Here is a 19396-nt window from a genome sequence, read left to right on the forward strand (position 1 = left end):
ATTAGGATCCAGTAATTTGATAAAGCGACTCCATTTTGGGGTTTGAAAAGCCTCTCAATTCGTCTGTGTTGTGACCACTCATGACAACAATGCACAGTGGGAGTTGCGCTAGCTAACAGACTCATTCCCATTGCTTGCGTTAAGTTCTTTTAGCTTGAGGGGCAGGATTTGCAGGTGTGTCAATTTGAACGAGTATAGGGATATCAGCTCGATTTGAAATTCACGACTCAATCAGTGAATAACAGAGTAGGTACAGCTCTTGTAAGATGTTCACAGCAACTTCGCAGAACACAATATGGACCACTGCTGAGCTACAGGTAGGAATGTAAATGAATCTTCTAAAGAGGTGACGCTTCGTCTGTTCTGAGCTTTTACCCTCGGCGGTATTTCCCAATCATCGCTTGTTTGTCGTTCAAGGCCCTTGATTGTGTGTCACTGACGAGTTCGATATTTCGAGTTTTAAATTTTGAAACGCATTTTCAATGGCAAGGACATGTATATTTTGGTCGGCGAGTGTGGAAGTGAGCACTCGAAGCTGCACCTCAAAATTTTGCATAGCAGTCAAGACTGGTGAGTTCAGGTCGCTGTGGGAAGTTTCAAGAGTTGATGCCTGATGACTTCGAGTGCGTACGAGAGGCAGATTGACCGCGGGAAGCATTTCATCATCGCTCGAGTCTTCAAGAGGGGGTTCCCGGGCAGGCCAAAAGACACCGAGATTCAGGTGAGAGATAGGAGGCAGAGTTATTGAGCCATGAGGCGCTGGAGGCCCGGGAGCTTCAAATCGGATCCCTGGCGCAGCAGCAGTGTCACGAGGTAGGTTTTGAGCATGGCTTTGCTGGGATTCCCACTTCGTGGCTTGGCGACGGCAGGATTGCCATGAGTAGAGTCGACCAGTTTTCTGGAGAAGGAGGGCTGAAATATGCTTCCAAAAGCGCTTTCTGTGATTCGCGAGCATCTCACCGGACTTTTTTGACATGCACAGATCCAACAAAGTTTTGTGGTGGGCTGATGTCAATCTCCTGCCTCGTCTTGTACCCTCGCATCTTATGCCGGTGGCGACTGATTGGCGCGGCTCCAGTGCTGAAGATCGGCTTAGGATAGTCCGTCGGCCTGTCATGTTTAAGCAATCAGAATCATCCTGTCGAGCGCGGCGAGTGGCAGGGACTGATGAGGTAAAACACACCGCGTCTGTTACTCATGTGAGACAAGGGGCACCCAGCGTATAAGATCTTGTCGAACTCCGCAGGAGAAGATTACCACCTTTCCTATTACAGATTGATGATTCAGCGCGGGCTTAGATCCTATATTGCTGTTTTTGTATGTAAAGCGCACGTAAGCGTACGTATGGGCTATACAACTAGCCTATACGAATCAGGCAAGATCGCTCAACTCGATCGAGCACCTAGATAGAATAACCCTCTCTGAATGGTATCCAGTTGTACTAGTTCATACGCGTTCGCCCCTATCCGACATAGACCACCACAAGCGCATTGAGAGAGAAGTAGTCAAGGTGACCGTCTGCAGTCCCCATCGACAAGCTGGCCAGAAGCTCGCTTGGATCATAGTCGACAAGAGTTGTCTTCTTAAGTTCCAAAACGTTGGCGGAGACACGGCAAACTGTACTATCGGCAAATCTTTTTAAACAGGGAGCACCTGCTTTGCGTTCAATGACAATTCGACTGAAAGACCCGTGAAATCGCCTACATCGACCTCGTCTACCATAGAGCACAACACGTCTACCTCGCAGATGTGCTCAATGTCTTCCAACTCCAACTCCAAGGGCTGTTAGTTCAAAGGTCTGGAGCACCTAGTGGCTCGTTCAAGACCCTTTGGCACTCTTTACAGTATTTCAGTGCAGAGTTCTGTTATGTATCTGATTAAGTTGTTGATGGGTTGAATCAAATTCTTGAAATTGAAAAAAACTCGTTTTCTCTTAATGTGCAGGAAGGTCAACAGACCATGTGAAAATCATCAAACATTTCATTTGAGAAATGTTGTCCGCCCTTCCAATCATTCGTCTGTAGTTGAAATAAATGGTTTCCATAGGAAGCACAGCAGCCAGGTATCGAAAGCCCACTTGCATTCACCGGCATGTGCAGGAAGAGCCTTGCCGCTGGAAGGAAAGCGTTGCATAGTACTCGCGTAGTCCGAAAAGACTATGGGCTTTCTCTGCTGAGGGTGTCAGAAGTAGGCCAAAAATCCCAGTCGACGGGATCTTCCTTCTCGGGCTCTGACAAATCGGTGCCATGGACTGGCTCTTTCGAGATTGTAGACTTTGAGGGTGCCCGGCCGTCCTGTACATGAGAAGGAGACTTTGGAGAAACAGCTGCAAGACATTCCATTAGCAATGGTAGCCTCTTTTTCTCAGTCATCGATTTACTTGGGACGTCATTTTGCTCCATGTCTTTCATACCAAGCAGATGTTGATTGCAAATACCAGACAGCGTCATGTGGGCCAAGGCAGATGGGCGGCTGACAGAAGGGAAGTTCGAGACCAGTTATCAGAGGAAGCTAAAGATAAAAGACGACGACGACGACGACTTTGCGGTGATTATTCACTTTGACGCAATCAACTAAAGTAATTCACGGGCGGCCCGATCACACGGGCGGTCCGATCACCTAACCTGAGCATTAAATTTTAAACACATATATTACTACTAAAACGCTAATATATTGAACATATAGCCTATTTACGCCTATATGGACAGGAATTCCGTTTATGCTCTTTAACCCCACAATCCGAGCATGTAGGTAAAGCTCTGGTTTGCTGCTGCAAGGGTGGATTTACCGCTTCTACCGGGGGTAGTATAGCCGGTTTAACCACGTCTGGGGGGGTCTGTAGGGCCTGTAAGACATCTTCCACACTAATTCCACTTAGATTTTCAATCCATCTATTCGTCCGACGTCATTTTTGCTTCTTTTTCTCGCTTTCTGCCCGTAGAGCGCTATTTTCATACACTAAGAATATAGCTAAGTTCATAGCTAATTCACAGCCTTTGATAAGTTAATTTAGTACACGATCTGTAGGTATAGGGGGGCCCTGTGATCGCTTTTTGATAAGAGCTTTGATAGATAAAGCTTGTTTTTGTAGCTGTAAGAGATTCTAGGATGTTCTGGGCAAGAATATACTACCTACGCTACCAGGGGGGGTAGGGGTCTTCAGATAGATATTAAGCTTCGAAAGTACCTTAATAGGACTATATAGAGATAGCCCAGTCGCTAAGAAGCTATTTTAAATAGTATTTAGCTTAAATATATCTACACCTACACTTAGATAAGCCATAAGAAAGCCGAATTTATCAATATAGTTAAAGCCAAGACGAGTCTTTGATTCTACCAATCGTCCATATGCTCGCTTTAGAACCGCAAAACAGCCAACATCAAGTGGCTGTAAAAGATGTGAGGAGTGTGGAGGCATATAAATTGGTATAATATTATTTGCAGCACAAATTTCGTCGAATTTGGGTGTTAAATGGCTACTATGTCCATCGAGAACAAGAAACTGATATCCACCTTGTGAGTGTGATATATCCGAAATCAGCGCTTTTTGAAGCCAACATAGGCTAATTTCGTCTGAAGTCCATCCATTTGGACTATTATCCAATATCCAATCCTGTAGAAGGCCTTCTGCCCATGCTAAATTCAAGGATTTGTGCTTGAAGATAATATAGGGTGAAAGTACATATCCGGCTGCACTGATACATTCAATCACAGTCACCCATTCACGATTTCCAGGCTGTAAAAGTGCAAGTTTCCCATAGTATTCTGTACGTGTAATCACTTTAGCAGTTGCAGTAAGGCCCATTGCGAAGCCTGTCTCGTCGAAATTATATGGCGTCACCCCATATCTGTCAGGTTCAGTCAACTTCAAGCGACTCAGGCGCAGAACAAGTTTCACGAGGTCGTAGTGGCCTCGGTTGACAGCGTGCCATAGAGCCGTTCGTCCTCTGCAGTCTGACAGATTCACATAAATTTCATGATGTAACAGGAGAGACTCAACCATGCGGACAGATTGCTGTCCCTGGAGCTTCTTCACAGCCAACGCGAGATGTGGATCATGTTGTGAGCTTTGGCAGTTGACATCAATTCCCGTGTGGGTCACCAGCATCTCCACTGCGATATGGTGCCTCTCAGGATTTGCATGCTGTAAGCGGCGTCCAGCCGAGATGATCCGTGACATCAATCTCTTGACATTGAAGAAGCGCTCGACAATAGGAGCATCACCGCCAACCACGGCAAGTGACAGTGGGCCTCGACCGCCAAGGTCGCAAGAGGAGCGAAGATTAGGCTGATATTTGAGTATCAGACCCACGGCCTCTGGGTATTGCAGGTCAATAGCAAGAAGAAGAAGAAGCATATTCTTCCCTGCGTATTCAAAGTCGATATTCACGTGGTATTCTTTGATGAATCGCGCTGCAATATCCAATCTTTGGGCCGTCACGGCACCAAAGAGCGGCGAGACTTTATCAACCAAAAGGGAGTGGAAGAGCGCTTCAGTGAAAATGAGACTGGTTCGGCGACAGATCAGGCATAAGTTCAGAATGTGATTCGTTTGAAGATATCTGCAAATCCAGAACAAAAGCTCTGTTGGAAGTTCAGAAAGCATTAGGATCTGCCTTTGCCGTGTTGGGTGGTGCTAGAGGTATAAACCGCAGCAGATTGCAAGATTGATCACCTGGGACTCATAGCGCAGCGCACCTTCCCCTTATACGCAAGTTCTGGAGCACCCAGTCCTTTGACCTTTCGGAGACCCCCGGCCAGAAGCCTGCATGTGAAACCAGAGTTCGTGTCCCAAGAACACCACACATGGATCCTTGAAAGCACAAGGTCAGTCCTGGGATCATGATCGAACGTTCTGGGAGCGCTACAGCTCCCAGGGCCAGTCAAAGGGGTCCTAGCACCGGCTTTCAAGAGCTTGGGACTAGTTTGCGCATGCCGCGTTACCGCAGTATAACGGACATTCGTGTGCGCCCTCACCACTAAATCTACATGATGAATCATTTGTAGCGCGGGCGATGGGCTGAGCGAATACTGGGCGGCTAGCTCAATAGCTTGGATGTGCGGTCAGCGACCACCCTCAACAAGTGAGGGCAAGTTGACATACCTGCTCAAAGAGCAATACGCTCACCGACCTCAGTTTTCAACCTGTATCCAGCACTTAAAATAAAGCAATGGTGATTACAGAGCATGTCGACGCGGTGAACTAGTGATCCGCTGCATATGGGTCACAATTGTTGAAGTGGTGGTCGCTGATTCAACGTCGAAGCTTCATCAATGCTAGACGTAGATGCGAAGAACCATGACAGGGCCTGGCTCTTGAAAAATGTGTGGATTGGCTCCACGGCCTGCAGTATGTTATTGCACCGCCCGTCGCCTGAGTTGAAGAAAGCTCAACAGACCTCACTTTGTGCAGACATTATCAATGCCCCTCGAAATTGGCGACAGGCTGACAACGTCACTCAATGATTGGGTGAGATAGGCGACGACCAGGCAGGCCGAAATTATAGATACGGGCTCTTCCCCGGGCTTTGTCAAAGCAATTCGCAACCTTTTCGCGTCAGATGGGTCTTTTCGCCTCGAGGATCCGAGATGCAATCCTATAACAGACTCATGATAAGCTTTTCACCTATGACTCCCCAAGCTCTTCATATTGCTGACACGCACAGTGCATATCCCGACCTCTGCAGCTGTTCAGCTCTCGTCAGGCGCGCTGATTCGCTCTAATCGAATGTGTTCACATCCGCCAGACAGGCCCTGAGTCCTGGCTAGATCCAGCCTCTTCCGTGAGTCTACCTTTCAGCTGCGCCGAGCCGAGCTAATAGTATCACTTTCCACCAGCTTCCTAGGCCATGAGAGAAGAGGCAAGGCTCTCTATGCAGGCATGTCCCTTATCAGTCCAATACAATCGGAGACTGTACTGCAACAACAGATGTTACAAACAGCCCGGGCTGTCTGATTGGACCGCTCCAGGTCAGCGTGACAAGAATCTGCACCCGTTTGTCATCCACGGCCAATAGCCATATTCCTGGTCAGCGCCAGAACCTGTGAACTAGCTTTCTACGTGAGTCTCGAGCTTCAATATTGGTCGACTTGCTAAATGATGCCTGACAGATGGCGCCCCTAAGGAGGCCCCAGTGTTTCAATCCGGTTCGATTTACCCTGTCAGATTCAGAGTTTCACTCCCAGAACTATGCATCCTTCATCGTCTCGACTCATGCAAAAATTCGACAAGAGTCAGAGAAAGGGTACATGCGCACGCCGCCACGGTCGCTGCAGCAGCGAATTCGTGTATCTGGATCTTTGTGGGCAATAAGGTATCTCTGCCCGAGGCTTTCCCCCACGACCATTGCATAGATCGTCCGCCCTGATTTCAGCTGAGGTTTAAGCCTTAAGCGATTATTGACAATACAGGCAGCATCCGTTGGATCAAAAATCGGAGGTTGGGCTGATCCACGAACAAGATCTGTTTTATTAGTGCCGTGTCCCGTTCAAGCGAGGCGAAGAGCGGACAAGGTAAAGGAGAAAAAGGCTGTGAGTGGCCCTCCGTATATCCCTGTTCATGCTGACATATCTTGAAGCATCCTTTGTCAGATGGCACAGGCCGTGTCAATTCAGCGAGACATCGCACAACCCCTTCATCGTATCTTGTACGCGCCTGGCAGCCTCAATGGCTTTGTCGAGAGGCGATGAATCTCTTGCCGCGCGCACCGTTCCGATGTGTCCATATTTGCCGAAGGCATGGCCCCCTCGCCCTACAGTCAGTCAATCTCAACTAAACTGCAAGAAAAGTCGAGAGCACCAGCATCCCGACCACGCGGCGAGGGCAAAGTCCTGAGTCTGATGAGCTTGTATGCCAAGGGCCTCTGGAACGGTACGATTTCAATTCTCTGATGTGAAGACTATGACGAGAGAAAGCAGAAGGCCCTAATTCGATGTTTGGACGATCCCCACGGCGGGCATCCATCGTGAAATATGCACCAGTCCGAGGGGATGTACATTCAGCTCGCAAGGGTACCGCAAGGCTCGCCGTGCTGTGTTTCTCAACCTATTCTTGAAGGCAAATCTGGCGGATGTATCTGTCATCAGATAAAAGAAGCTATCGCTCTCTTCGATAGTCACACATTTTGTGGTAGCTCTTTGCTGAGACAAGTACGACCAACAACAGAACGCATCCGTCGGACATGAGATGGGCGTCGCAATTTGGCAGGGCATTTCAAGACAGAAGACTTCGTTCATCAAATTCACGCAAGGCCAGCGACAGCGCAAGTTTCTGCGTTCTCAGTAATGTGATATCTGCTTCGACAGCTCGGCAGCTCGTCAGCTCGGCACCTCTCCTTTCTCACTTTTGCCTCGATTGTTGAAAACAACCGGCTCCCTGACGCCCTAGGTGTTTCGCCCTAGATTCAGTCCATACCTGCCGCGCTGGATGAAGAGCGCAAGCCCAGACGGCATCTCAATATTCCGTACGTATAGAAGCACTCATGAGTTTTACCGAGCTGGCGTGACCTGAGTGTCAGCCACTAGACTGTAGGTCAACAATCTCTCTGATCCACTCCTCAAGTGGAACTCGACAGGAGATTCCGGGCAAGCCTGTGGCACATAAAAATATCCGGGTAAAGTCAAGCTGTCACCTTCCGCATTGGCCCTTCTATATCCGCGGCTCGATCGTCAGCATTGGTCTTGATGAAGGGTAGGTTCATGTCGACAATATGTGCAGACCCTGTTGAGCCAATGAGACCCACTGCTCACCAATCCGGTCTTCAACACCCGCAGGCTCCGCTTACAGCCATAATAGGTAAATGGGAGACGTTGAGTGACGATAGAAAAGGCTTGGATCATCTAGCGATGAGATTGAATCATCTTGGCAGCTTCTACATGGCCAGGCCCCGTTGATTCAGTTTTGCGCCATATTGGAATCTGGATAAACCATTGAAGCTCAACAGATCAACGGTGATAATTCAACGAAAAGGAAACTACTGGTGGAGTGATCTATCATACTCAGTTAATGAACCAGCCCTCCCTTCTACACAGCGCCCAATATTCGAGGTGGTGAAATTCAACCATCCGCCTTACCATGCCCTTTAACGAATTTTGCCACGATCTCAACGAGCTCTGCAAATTTGGCACCACAAACGAGGAAAAGATGGCAGTGAGTGAATTAGCTGGAAACGCTATAAGTATCCTGCCATTTCCGTGCTTCATTGCAACCATCCCTCTGCAAACCGTACTGCATCCTGGCAGGTCTCTTACACTTTCCTGTAAGTCTCTCTTTCCCAGCTCCTCGGCTTTTTGTCTCATTTTACCGGTGCTCATACGACTCTCTAAGCCACTTAAACCTAGAACTAAGCTTATCCAATGCTCATGCAGTACGCATCTCTTCCAGGTACGTTCACCACCCTCGTGCGAGCTTCGAACATCCCATCCTAGACTTTGATCCAGCTGACCTTCATCGTGTTATGAAAGCGGTCTGATACAAAAGTAAGACTTGCAAAGGGGAGATCTCCCCACCTGCTGCTGTATGGCATGAGGTGAGTACACCAGCTACTATCGATGACTCTTTGATTCAATCTTAGCCGCTAATTATGAACAGATGATCTGGAATTGCACTTATAGTGTCATCAGATACCAATCTCATAGTGTATCCAAGATGACCTAGAAAGCTTCAGTTATATTCTCAACCTATTCAGAGTAAGCTGTTGGTGATGCCAGAGATTGACAGAGTACAAACCTCACTGCCTGCGCGCACGATGAGAAGGACAGCTCCAAGTTGAGTTTCAATACTCAGGGCTTAAACCAGTGTCCAAATTTGAAAGACAAATGGGTCGAAATTGATTCATCCTAAATATGAATTGAGCTATTATTCAATAGTATCTGACATCCCGTTCCCAAACCGTGGCAAGAGTCAGAATCGCTGGAGGGATCTCCAATCTCATCGGCTTCTCTCAACCTTGCAGTCCTTGCACTGCTTTTCCTTGTGATTAAAGCTGCTGGCCGGTGCATCCTTGCCCACTGTGGTCGTTTCTTTCTTGCCGGTCGAAGGCGAGTCGTTCAAGCGCGATTTACGATGGGACGTTAGAATAACGCGAGGAAAGTGGGAGGCCTGATAATTAGCATGTTTTTCTCAAGTATCATCTGAAGATGACATACCATTTGATGGGAAACAAAATCCCAGAACCCCGGCTCGTCTGCTGAAACAATGTGTACTTCGCCAGTTTCACGAATGCGAATCCCGACGCACACATCGGCATGACAGAGGGCGCTGTATTCGAGAACTTTCTTTATGAGTCCTGCTCTGCGGCGGCATCTTTTTTGACGCGCCAGTTTTCTGGATTTCGATTGTGTAGCAAGTGTGCTCTCGCTTGCGGTCATTCTAAATCGTGCAAAGGTGGGTGATATTTTGATGCGATGCTGAAACTCGAAAGCGCAAATTTAAAGCAGCAGACTACACGTCATTTAAGAAAGCGTTATGAAACTTCTTCATTTACCAATAGAACTCATGGGTTCCCTCAAAGTTCAGCCTGGTAAACTGGCACAGCTATTGACCTAACTTTGAAGGCCGCTCTTCGAAGAAATGTGTCGCGGGGACTAAACAGAACGCAAGTTTGAACCTGTTCCACTTCACCAGTTCAACCAACACCCATCTTCTAAAACATTGGCTTGCAATGAAATTCAAACACTTCCAAGCTTCCATGGGATATTCATTTGTCATTGGGTCAAATAAAGAAGTCACGGAACTACACGAGGCCGGCCGCGCCTGCCTCTGGTTGTTCACCAGCGTCAGCGTCCGCAACGGGCTGGTCGGAACAGGGCTGGTTGTTCGCGTGAGCCAAGTCGACGTTACCTCGTCGAGCCGGACGGTCGGCAGTGATGACGCGCTCAATGTCCACTACGCACAGTTGGGGGTAGTGTTCGAAGCTGTCTCGTATGTCAGCACGGCACTCCCTCGCATCCAAATACCGCTGTGGAAACTAGACGTGACGATCGTTGTGAATCACCCTGCCGTGCTACTCTGTCTCGCAAAACCCCATCTCCAGAGTGGCCAGGTTCTCATCGTACAGATCACGGAAACAATCCGCCAGCTGACGGAGGCAGGGGTCAAGGTCAGTCTGAAGGCCCCTACTGATGAAGACCAGGAGATTACCACGCGAGCTAGATTCGGCTCTTCCGGGACCCCACACGAAAGTGCTGTATGATAGCCTGGATCGGGAGAAAGCATCGATACTCGCTCAACTCCGCACGGGACATGCCAGACTGAATGTATATCTTCACCGAATCGGTAAGGTCGACAGTGATATGTGCGAGTGTGGCGTCGAGCGCGAAAGAGTCCCACATTTTCTGCTTCAATGTACCCGGTGGAATGAACAACGTCGCGCACTAATTGAAGCCGCGGGTTCGAGTTTCGGCAGTCTATCACATATGCTAGGAGGCAAACCTGAGATTGTAGTAGGTACGAATCAACTGAATGGCAGAGCATGGAAACCCGACGTCAAGATTGTCAGAGCCGTCATCGCGTTTGTAATGAAGACGGGCCGGCTGGCTCCAGAAGGGTGAAGAAGAAAAAGGGCTGAATCGACTACGATGTAGTGTTTTGCTATCATATGTACATAGTCAGCGGTGCAGCGCACACTAGCTAGGGGGCTACATACGACCCAAGGTCGTGAAAAGCCTGAGAAATAAATAATAATAATAATAATTAGGGGTGGACTAAATAGCGCACAAATAGCCAATTTGAGTTATTTTATTGCAGGAGGTTTCGGACCACAGGAACACACCCGTGAAGATCAATAGTGAAGATCAATAGTGGGACTTGGAATTCTCGGCAAGGGCCTAAGATAGATATGCCGAATGCAAGAGAAATGAGAACGACTCGCATTTACTATGATAGTGGAAATATGCGAGGCTGCCAAGGGTCACCCAAAAACGATCGCGACAAAAAGAAAATGAGTTCTTATTTTGGTACAAGAGAAGAACTAGCCGGTCCCGACTCCGATTCTATAGACCGAATCTGAAAATGCAAAGCGTCCAAAGGGTTCGAAGATAAGGTCAAGTCAAGGTATGGCACATAGTCGGCGAGGTGAAGAAGCGCATGGCGGATTATGTTTATATTAGGGGTATCGAACCAAGGCAAATGCAGACGCTCCTGCTATGCTGTCAAGAAAAAGGTGCTCCGAGAACATGTGCAGGATGACGAACCACTTTTGGCTAATGGCCCTTTTCCTGATGGCTGTTCTTTTACTTTGCACCGCGCCGGCATAGGTCGGGCCCAGTACCATCTGGAACTGCGGCGAGAACCACTGGAGCCGATACTGATGAGACATGCACCTGGCTTCCTGTTACTTGTAGGCGTCGGTTGGCTGCACTACACCCCAGCGTGAGGAGTCGCCGATGGAGAGCAAGCCGTCATATTAGGGACACCTCGGCCCCGGTTCAAATTGCCCATTTGTGCTTGTGCGAAGGCCCTATACTTTGGTGTGAGAGGCGGGGTGAGGTATCCTTGGGCAACGGCAGTCAGTTGCTGGGACTTCTGAGGGGTGGCGAGGCTCATCTCGCTACCATACAGCCTGGATTCCACATGAGTCTCAACCGGTAGTGTGTAGTGGGCGTAGCTGACTAACGAAGCCTGGCGGTTGAAGAAGTGCTCCAGTAATTTGGAAACCCCCGAGTAGCGAGCCGAGGCGTACTTCCGGGCGGCGACGATAGAGGGTCGGTGAAGCTGTTGGGATAAATCAACTAGAGTTATCGAGTCATACTGGGCGTCCCAGCTGGTATGACAAGGCTGGTGTCTGTTGAGTATGTGACGCGACAGAGCCAATGCAGCGCGAGCAAGCTCAGACGACGGCCTAGAGACGAACTCCCGGCAAAACAGGGCAATTTCCAGGACATAGAGGGCCATGTGCTCCACCTCAGGGTCGTAGGCCTCATCGAGAAGGGCGATCTGCAGGAAACTGTCCACAGTCGGGTGGCCTATAGTCCAGTCTAGGGTCTGCAGGACATGTCTCTCCATTTGGATGAACATGTCGTCATCATATAGATAGCAGCACACCGACTCCAGCTCCTTGACAGTGGGAACACAGTCCTTCCTGTCATTGTACTTCGCAGCGATAAGGAGAGCTACACAGCCAACGAGCTGGTAGTGACGCCTGTAGACCACACGCTTGGAGCAGTAACGATCCAAGAGGTTGATGGTCAGGAAGAATGTCGACGGCAGGAGCTGGAATACAGCATGGGCCTCTATCATGAAGTCAAGGAGATAATGTCGCATGAACCACTCGATCTCGGGTTGGATGTCGATCGATTCAATATCCGGAAGTGTTTGATCCTGGTGATAAACACGATTAGCCAATATATTCCCGTCCCACTAGTACTCGCAGCAACTCACATCCATGTCCAGCATGTGGCTTAGGACGTCCTCCCTGAGCTCTTCGCTGGTGAGGTCAGATAGCTGATCCGCAATAACATACTGCCGCCCACAAGCAACGAGTTTCTCGTGCTCCCGCTTGGGTTGCTTCTTGAGACGCAGACGATACTCGTCATCCACAAAGAAGGTCTCACAGGGCTGGAAGCCAGAACGAGGGCGCGTGTAACCCATCGTTGTCGAGGTACTCGAGGACGACGGGAAGGAGGGGCGAGACTTGGACCGGCTTTGCTGAATACTGAATGAAGGGGTCTGGAGAGCGGGGATGATCAGGTAACGACGGAGTTAAGAGAATGACAATCGTCGAGGATTAGTTGAAGAAATGAATGACTGGAGACTAACTGGCAACGATTAAGGAGTGAAGACCACTGTCGGGACTTGGATGCAGGGAAAAGAGAGTCGGGTTCCCCGGGACGAAGTCTTCAGAAGTGAAAGCTGGCAGAAGAATGGGTGTATTAGCGGGCCGGGCTGGGATTAAAGCAAAAATTGGTGTCAAATGCGAAGAGAGAAAGATGAAAGAACGAGAAAATCGATACCAAGTGCTAGCAGAAAAGGGTGGTCAACTTCGGAGAATACTAACCCTACAAAGAGCCTTCGGGCAGAAGACACTGCGACGTTACCGCGATGGCGCTGGCATTTAGGCTGGAAAGAACGTGATAATGATCCGATAGATTAGGGTTGTGGTGGATGACAAGACTGAAAGATGAAGCAAGAGTCACCGTCTTCATCCCTGGGGCTCGGTGTACTGGCTGCAGAATGTGGAATGCAGACACGGGACAATCCTATGAAGGGCGGATCGGATTATCAGGGAAGGTGCATGCAACAGGAATGAACAGAACTTACACCTCAGGAGATGACGCGTTCTGAATGAGCGCCCGGGCGGATTGAAAGGGAGACTGTAAGATTGGGCGACCCCAGATATCATCCACAAAGGAGCAAGACGACACCCAAAAGCCCAAAATTAATCCTGAGTTGACCAGAGAGTGTAGGTCAATTATTCTCAAGGGAAGAGATCGGCGCGAAGACCCTAGACTTTGAAGATCGCAGGGTTAGGAGCGTCGTCGCGAAACTCATCTGACTCTTCGGCGGCGAGATGAATGAGAGAGCGAGTCCGTGAGCCACTCAATCTCGACCTCACAGCGTCCCGACTGTCTGTTCAAGTACGCCAAACCTATTACGGCGGACATCCATCCCTTGGTGGAGCCCCACTGCAGCGGGCCGGTGAAGCAACGTGCCATCGAAGCGCGCCTCGAAGTGGAGGTCCAGGCGTTTGAGCGCCACCATCGCCGCGAAGCCGAGGCCTACCATACTATCTTCCGGTACCTGTCCCCCCATATCAGTATTCACGTCGCGAGATTTGAGACGTCTCGCGACCTTCGGAATGAACTCAAAGAACGGTGCTGGCGGATGGAACTCGCCACATTCTGCTAGCTGTTCGCCCAGCTTCGCGAAACCACTGGCGAGCGCTGTGGCAGTGCGCGCGATTTTGTTGGTCGTGTACGGTTGCTCGTACATCGATTGAATGCTATAGTGCCCGGATCCATTGGCGATCGAACGCACATTGCGATCTTACTGACGCAGATCGGACCGGAATACATTCTAGTTGTGGATGCCATTCAGAATGACAAGGATCCGGTGAATCCGACCACGATCGGAAACCGTCTGTCTAATGCTGAGCAGACTGTTCGGAGAAAAGAAGCTCCAACACCTTTGCAGGTAGCATCTGGCTCGTCCGTCAATACGGTGCAGCAGACTGCCAAGAAATGCAATTATTGTAAGAAGCGCGGCCATGTGGTCGCGCAGTGCTCGAAGAAACAGCGAGAAGCTCAGCCGTCCAGGGACCATGCCCTGAAGGCCGAGAGGAGTGTTTCCGGCTCACCAAGAAATAATTTGCAAATGATACCATCAAGCCAGATGGCAGATCGGCAGGGCCCGCCGACTTCCAAGAGACCGAGGATCAATAGCGTCAGGGCGAGGGTGACGACCCTTTATACCCACGCACCGCAGCCCCGGTGGATCCTGGACTCTGCCGCTACCAGCCACATCCGCTGGGACCGGAGCTGTTTTACCAGTTTGCGGCCCCACCGCGAGGTGTTGGACGCGGCGGGCGATCCAGTAGAAGCCGAAGGGATTGGTACGGTGAAGCTCACGCTCCGGGGGAAGTTTAACCAACCCCTGGTGTTGAAGAACGTGTACTTCGCGCCACGCGTCGGGATGAACCTGATCAGCGTGCCGAAGCTACTACGAGACCGCTACTCGGTGGTGGCGCACCCGTAGAACGTCTTTGTGCAACGCCGAGGGCGAACCATGGGGACTGCGTACCATGCGGAGGAGGATCTGTTGATCCTGCGGTGCCATGTGAGCAAGAGATCTCGAGAGCGAGTCCAACTGGCGAGGGCGCCGACGATTCATGACCATGCAGATTCCCTGGAACCGCAGGCGGTGGCCATGGATGTCGACAGCCCTGAAGAGTCAAGTGGCGTAGGATGCGCATCGCCAACCTCTGAACTCGGTGGTGAAGCTGTGATACTCGAAGAAGATGCGGGCAAAGGAGTGGACCAGGCCTCCGAAGCGTTGTGGCACGCTCGGATGGGACATTTGAACCGGGGCGACTTGAGGGTGGTCCTCCGGCAGACCGGCACTCCGTACCGACCGCTGACGCAGGCGCAGCTGCAGGCAACGCCGCAGTGCCCGGCGTGTATGTCGGGTAAGCAGCATCAGAAGAGGAACTCCCGCGCAAGACGGCCACGTCTGCATTCAAGAAGAATTTTCGAATTGATCCATTCGGACATCATGGAGATGCCGATTGCCAAAGATGTCTCCAGGTACGTGATCACCTTTACTGACGATTATTCTCGTGGCTCGTGGGCCTATGCCATGAGATGGAAGCATGAAGCGCTCCAGAAGTTCCGACATTTTGAGGCTTAATCGCACCGACAGTTCGGGGCCCAGATTAGAAGATTCCTCACCGACAATGGAAGAGAATATCTGCCGATCGGAACACACCTCGAAAGCCAGGGAGTTGAGTTCGACACCTCGCCGCCATACTGCAAAGGACAGAATGGGCTGGCCGAACGCACGAATCGCACTATCCGGGAGCGGATCAACACGCTCCTGTCCGATGCGAACCTTCCTCCTTCCTGGTGGGTCGAGCTTGTCGACACGGTGGTCTATCTGAAGATGCGTGCGCCAGCATCGATCCTACAGAAGAAGACCCCGTTTGAAGTGATTTATGGGAAGCCACCGGCGCTCCTGCATCTGCGTGCCTGGGTTTTGATCCCAAAGGAGCATCGAGCCAAACTCGGGCCGCGATCGTCCGAGTGCCGCCTACTGGGCTACTGTGAGCCGAACCAGTACAAACTGTACGAAATTCATTCTGGAAAGACAGTCTTCTCCCGCGATGTCGACTTCGATGAGCGGACCCCTGTGGCGCCACTCATCGAGGGGGAAACAGGCAACGACCTTCCGGATAATACTCCTCCATCGCCCGTCTTTTCATCAATTCCACGCTTAGCTAGCGGGCTGCCAACGCCTCCTGCATCGCCATTATCTCCGTCGAATGACCAAATGAAAATGCCCGAGGAGATCCCTCCAGTGGTCAATCCGACTGAACAAGGACTTGATGTGACCTCGGATCTTGGGTACTCAATCTACGGTCGCCGACGAAGACCGTCGCGGCGTCTTCTGGAATCACTCGGTAAAGTATACTCGGCAGGCGCATTGAAAGCATGCCCGGACAGACGAGTCGATCCGGTGACCTTTGGCGAAGCTGTGTCAGGCTCAGACCAGCTGGACTGGTGGGCCGCTATCCAGAAAGAATATTCTTCGCTTCTTGAACACGGAACATGGGAAAAGATTCGACGAGAAGAGGTTCCGGCTAGTGACCATGTGATTGGCTGCAAGTGGGTCTTCAAGACCAAAGCTAACGGAACGCGTAAAGCGCGTTTGGTCATCAAAGGCTATCGGCAGCAACAGGGCATCGACTTTCATGAAACGTTTGCGGCGGTGTCCAGGATGGACTCGGTCCGCTGCATCGTCGCCAGCGCCGTGCTGCGTGGATGGAAACTCCACCAATTCGATGCGGTCACCGCATTTCTCCATGGAGACATTGACTCCTCTATCTATATGGAGCTGCCAGAAGGCTTTGAAGAGCCAGGATACGTGTGTCGACTGCGCCGCTCAATGTATGGACTGAAGCAGGCTCCGCGGATTTGGTACCAATGCGTCCGCCGCGTCCTGTCTTCTCATGGATTCACCATGGCCTAGTCGGACAATTGTGTGTTCTACAAGCCAGACTGCGTTGTCTGTGTCTATGTCGACGACTTTCTTGTTGCGGCAGCAAACAAACACAAAATCGACCAAGTGCAGCAAGCATTGCAAGCGGAGTTCCAGCTCAATGATCTGGGCATCCCACAATCATTTCTCGGGATCCAGTTTGACCACCAGGTTGACGGATCTGTATCTATTCACCAACACCAGTACATCCAGAAGGTGCTGTCGGATTTTGGTATGGAGAACTGTCAGCCGAAGTCTACGCCGATGAACCCTAAGCAAAGCCTGAATTCTCGCGCAGAGGAGGAACCTCCGGATGAAGAAGCAAAAGCTCGCTACGCGACTGCTATCGGCTCGCTCATGTATTTGATGGTTGGCACGCGACCAGACATCGCGTTTGCGCTAGGAATGTTGAGTCGCTTCACATCCCGACCGCAATCTCATCATCAAGTCGCCCTTCAACGGCTGCTACGCTACATCACAGCCACACAATCATACCGGATCACCTACCGCAGCGGGCAATTAATTGGATACACAGATGCCGATTTTGGTGGCTCTGTCGTCACTGACGGTGCCTACTCAACATCTGGCTATGTCTTCCAACTTGCAGGCGCGCCAGTTTCCTGGTCTTCTAAGAGACAGGGGGAAGTGGCCACATCTACAACCCACGCCGAGTATATCGGACAGTACAATGCTATTCTGCATTTACAGTGGCTTCGCACCTTTCTGGCTGAAACTCACCTGTACCGCTCTCCAGTCACCAACATCATGGCTGACAATCAGTCTGCCATTGCTCTCTCTCGCAATCCCGAGTTCCATAAACGAACGAAACACTTCAATGTCAAGTTCCACTACCAGCGCGCCGTGCTGGATGCTGGCGAGATTGGGCATCAGTATGTTCCGACCGAGGAACAGGCCGCGGATGGTCTCACCAAGCCATTGGGGCCTACGGCCTTTCTCAAGTTTTGTAGTCTCCTAGGAGTGGATGCTTCGGAGACTGTGATAAACGCGCGACAGCGCAGGCGCTCTTTCCGCTGTATTTTCCCACGAAGCTTTTTTATTGAGTGGGTTTACTGAGGCCCGACCGCTCTGCGCAGTTCTAGTATCGCCCTGCCAGCAAAGCGATCCTGAGTGGGAATGTTGTGATATGAGGCTGGTGCAGATCAGGAACCAAGCCAAACCATAGGAATTAATTCCGAAGTATGTATACGAAGAGTCAGGTTAATTTCCAATCAACTTGATCTTCTTATTGTATATATAGCTTCATGTGTTCCCTTTAAAATAAAGAGAATCAATCCTTCCTCTGAATAACTACACTTGGTGTTGTGAGAGCCAAGAAAACACTATTATGCAGGCACGCATTGGGTTGGGGCACCCCAAAATAGCCGGCAATAACTTACAGCTTCGGAAAGTTAGAAGCAAATGGACCTCAACAAAAGGCAAACTTTCGAGTCTATCGTTCTCATGGCAACAGGATACTGAGTGCTTGTTTTTATCAGAGAGGGATATACAGGGCAGTTGCATGAGCCCCAGTGAAGACATTGAATCAAAGTGATTTACAGGATTTCATCTCTGGTGAAGTGGATTTGCAAATGCTAGGATCTGACCTTCTCTTTGTTTGACATGCGCGGTTAATGTCACGTTGTAGTTCATCACGAATGTAGGGTCATATTTGGTTTTCGCCGAACAATCCTATTGTAGATCCAACGATTTTGCCTCAGCCCTAGATTAGAGGAAGTTAATCTTGAATTTTATGTTTAAAAACGCATTTGCACGGTCGTGAATGCTGTTGCTCCCACCACTGCGAGCCTTTCCATCTATTTCAAAAGTGCCTGAACAAGCTCGAATCAATATGCATCCGATATATCACATTATTTCATACATTATAATTCCAGGTGCGCTGGCCACAGTTTGCGCCCCAAACTCAGCAGCTTACTGTTGTGCTGGGAGTATGGATATTGGTGAAATCATGGGGCGTCAAAGCGGAATTGGAAGTGCTTGTAGGTGTCACTGAGCTGCTGAGCACCGCTGAATTATGTAAACTGAGAAGTCATAGGCTGGAAACTTCGAAGTCTCGATTCATCCTGCGTCCGCCCTAATGTCGCATTTTGTGCCTGGATAGTTGTGAGTTATGTTGTTTTTCAATGCAGGCTCCCGGAAACTGAATCTTCTATATAGAGCGCACAGCTAGACCCTATCAACATCATTGGCGAAGTGGTGACAGAGGAATTGGTATATAGCAAATGAAATCTTTCGCGGGTGTCATGGCCCCTGAGGGAGTCAAGCCAATTGTTATGCAAGGCGAATACAACGATTTGCTAGGACTTTGATCATTGCCTCTTTTTCTGATAAAGAAGCGACCTAATGTCTATTTCCGAAGTTTAAAGTACTTTCTGCTCGTTGAATTGTTTTTCTGGGAGAGATAACCTAGTCTGTAGTCTGCACCAGTGAGGCTAAAGGGGTTTGTGCTCGCATACATGATGCCGCGATCTAGTAAAAGTCTGCCCCCCCAAGACTTTACCTTTGACATAAACTAAAGTTTACCAGTTTCAAACGAATACTTGCTGTTAGTTCTCGACAGGATGCCCTGTGGAGGAGGCCTTAATCAACGTATCGTTCCTGGGCGTTCCGGGCACACCAAGAGCATCTAAGAAGCACGAAACTAGTTTAAACGATGCAAAATGAAGTGCTACCATATTGTTGGTGTAG

General features: G+C 49.9%; 6 protein-coding genes across 6 annotated transcripts; 1 reads left to right on the forward strand and 5 right to left on the reverse strand.

Moving 5' to 3' along the window:
* Positions 1-412: 412 nt before the first annotated feature.
* Positions 413-1117, reverse strand: N7478_001484 (uncharacterized protein; the record flags this gene model as incomplete). Its single annotated transcript, XM_056917699.1, has 1 exon — positions 413-1117. The coding sequence occupies one exon, from the start codon at positions 1115-1117 to the stop codon at positions 413-415; it is 705 nt and encodes a 234-aa protein (XP_056785579.1).
* Positions 1118-2156: 1039 nt separating this feature from the next.
* Positions 2157-2450, reverse strand: N7478_001485 (uncharacterized protein; the record flags this gene model as incomplete). The annotated part of the gene is made up of 1 exon (XM_056917700.1): positions 2157-2450. The coding sequence occupies one exon, from the start codon at positions 2448-2450 to the stop codon at positions 2157-2159; it is 294 nt and encodes a 97-aa protein (XP_056785580.1).
* A 1444-nt stretch (positions 2451-3894) lies between these two features.
* Positions 3895-4844, reverse strand: N7478_001486 (uncharacterized protein; the record flags this gene model as incomplete). Its single annotated transcript, XM_056917701.1, has 3 exons — positions 3895-3954; positions 4010-4508; positions 4699-4844. 3 exons carry the CDS (start codon positions 4842-4844, stop codon positions 3895-3897), a joined length of 705 nt encoding a protein of 234 aa, XP_056785581.1.
* Positions 4845-8929: 4085 nt separating this feature from the next.
* N7478_001487 (uncharacterized protein) lies at positions 8930-9369 on the reverse strand (the record flags this gene model as incomplete). Its single annotated transcript, XM_056917702.1, has 2 exons — positions 8930-9100; positions 9148-9369. The coding sequence occupies 2 exons, from the start codon at positions 9367-9369 to the stop codon at positions 8930-8932; spliced, it is 393 nt and encodes a 130-aa protein (XP_056785582.1).
* Positions 9370-9689: 320 nt separating this feature from the next.
* Positions 9690-10193, forward strand: N7478_001488 (uncharacterized protein; the record flags this gene model as incomplete). Its single annotated transcript, XM_056917703.1, has 1 exon — positions 9690-10193. The coding sequence occupies one exon, from the start codon at positions 9690-9692 to the stop codon at positions 10191-10193; it is 504 nt and encodes a 167-aa protein (XP_056785583.1).
* A 1166-nt stretch (positions 10194-11359) lies between these two features.
* N7478_001489 (uncharacterized protein) lies at positions 11360-12589 on the reverse strand (the record flags this gene model as incomplete). Its single annotated transcript, XM_056917704.1, has 2 exons — positions 11360-12319; positions 12380-12589. The coding sequence occupies 2 exons, from the start codon at positions 12587-12589 to the stop codon at positions 11360-11362; spliced, it is 1170 nt and encodes a 389-aa protein (XP_056785584.1).
* Between the last annotated feature and the right edge of the window lie 6807 nt (positions 12590-19396).

This window comes from Penicillium angulare (genome assembly GCF_028827245.1).
Source record: "Penicillium angulare strain IBT 27051 chromosome Unknown utg000001l_segment0_segment0, whole genome shotgun sequence".
Classification (NCBI taxonomy): Eukaryota; Fungi; Ascomycota; class Eurotiomycetes; order Eurotiales; family Aspergillaceae; genus Penicillium; species Penicillium angulare.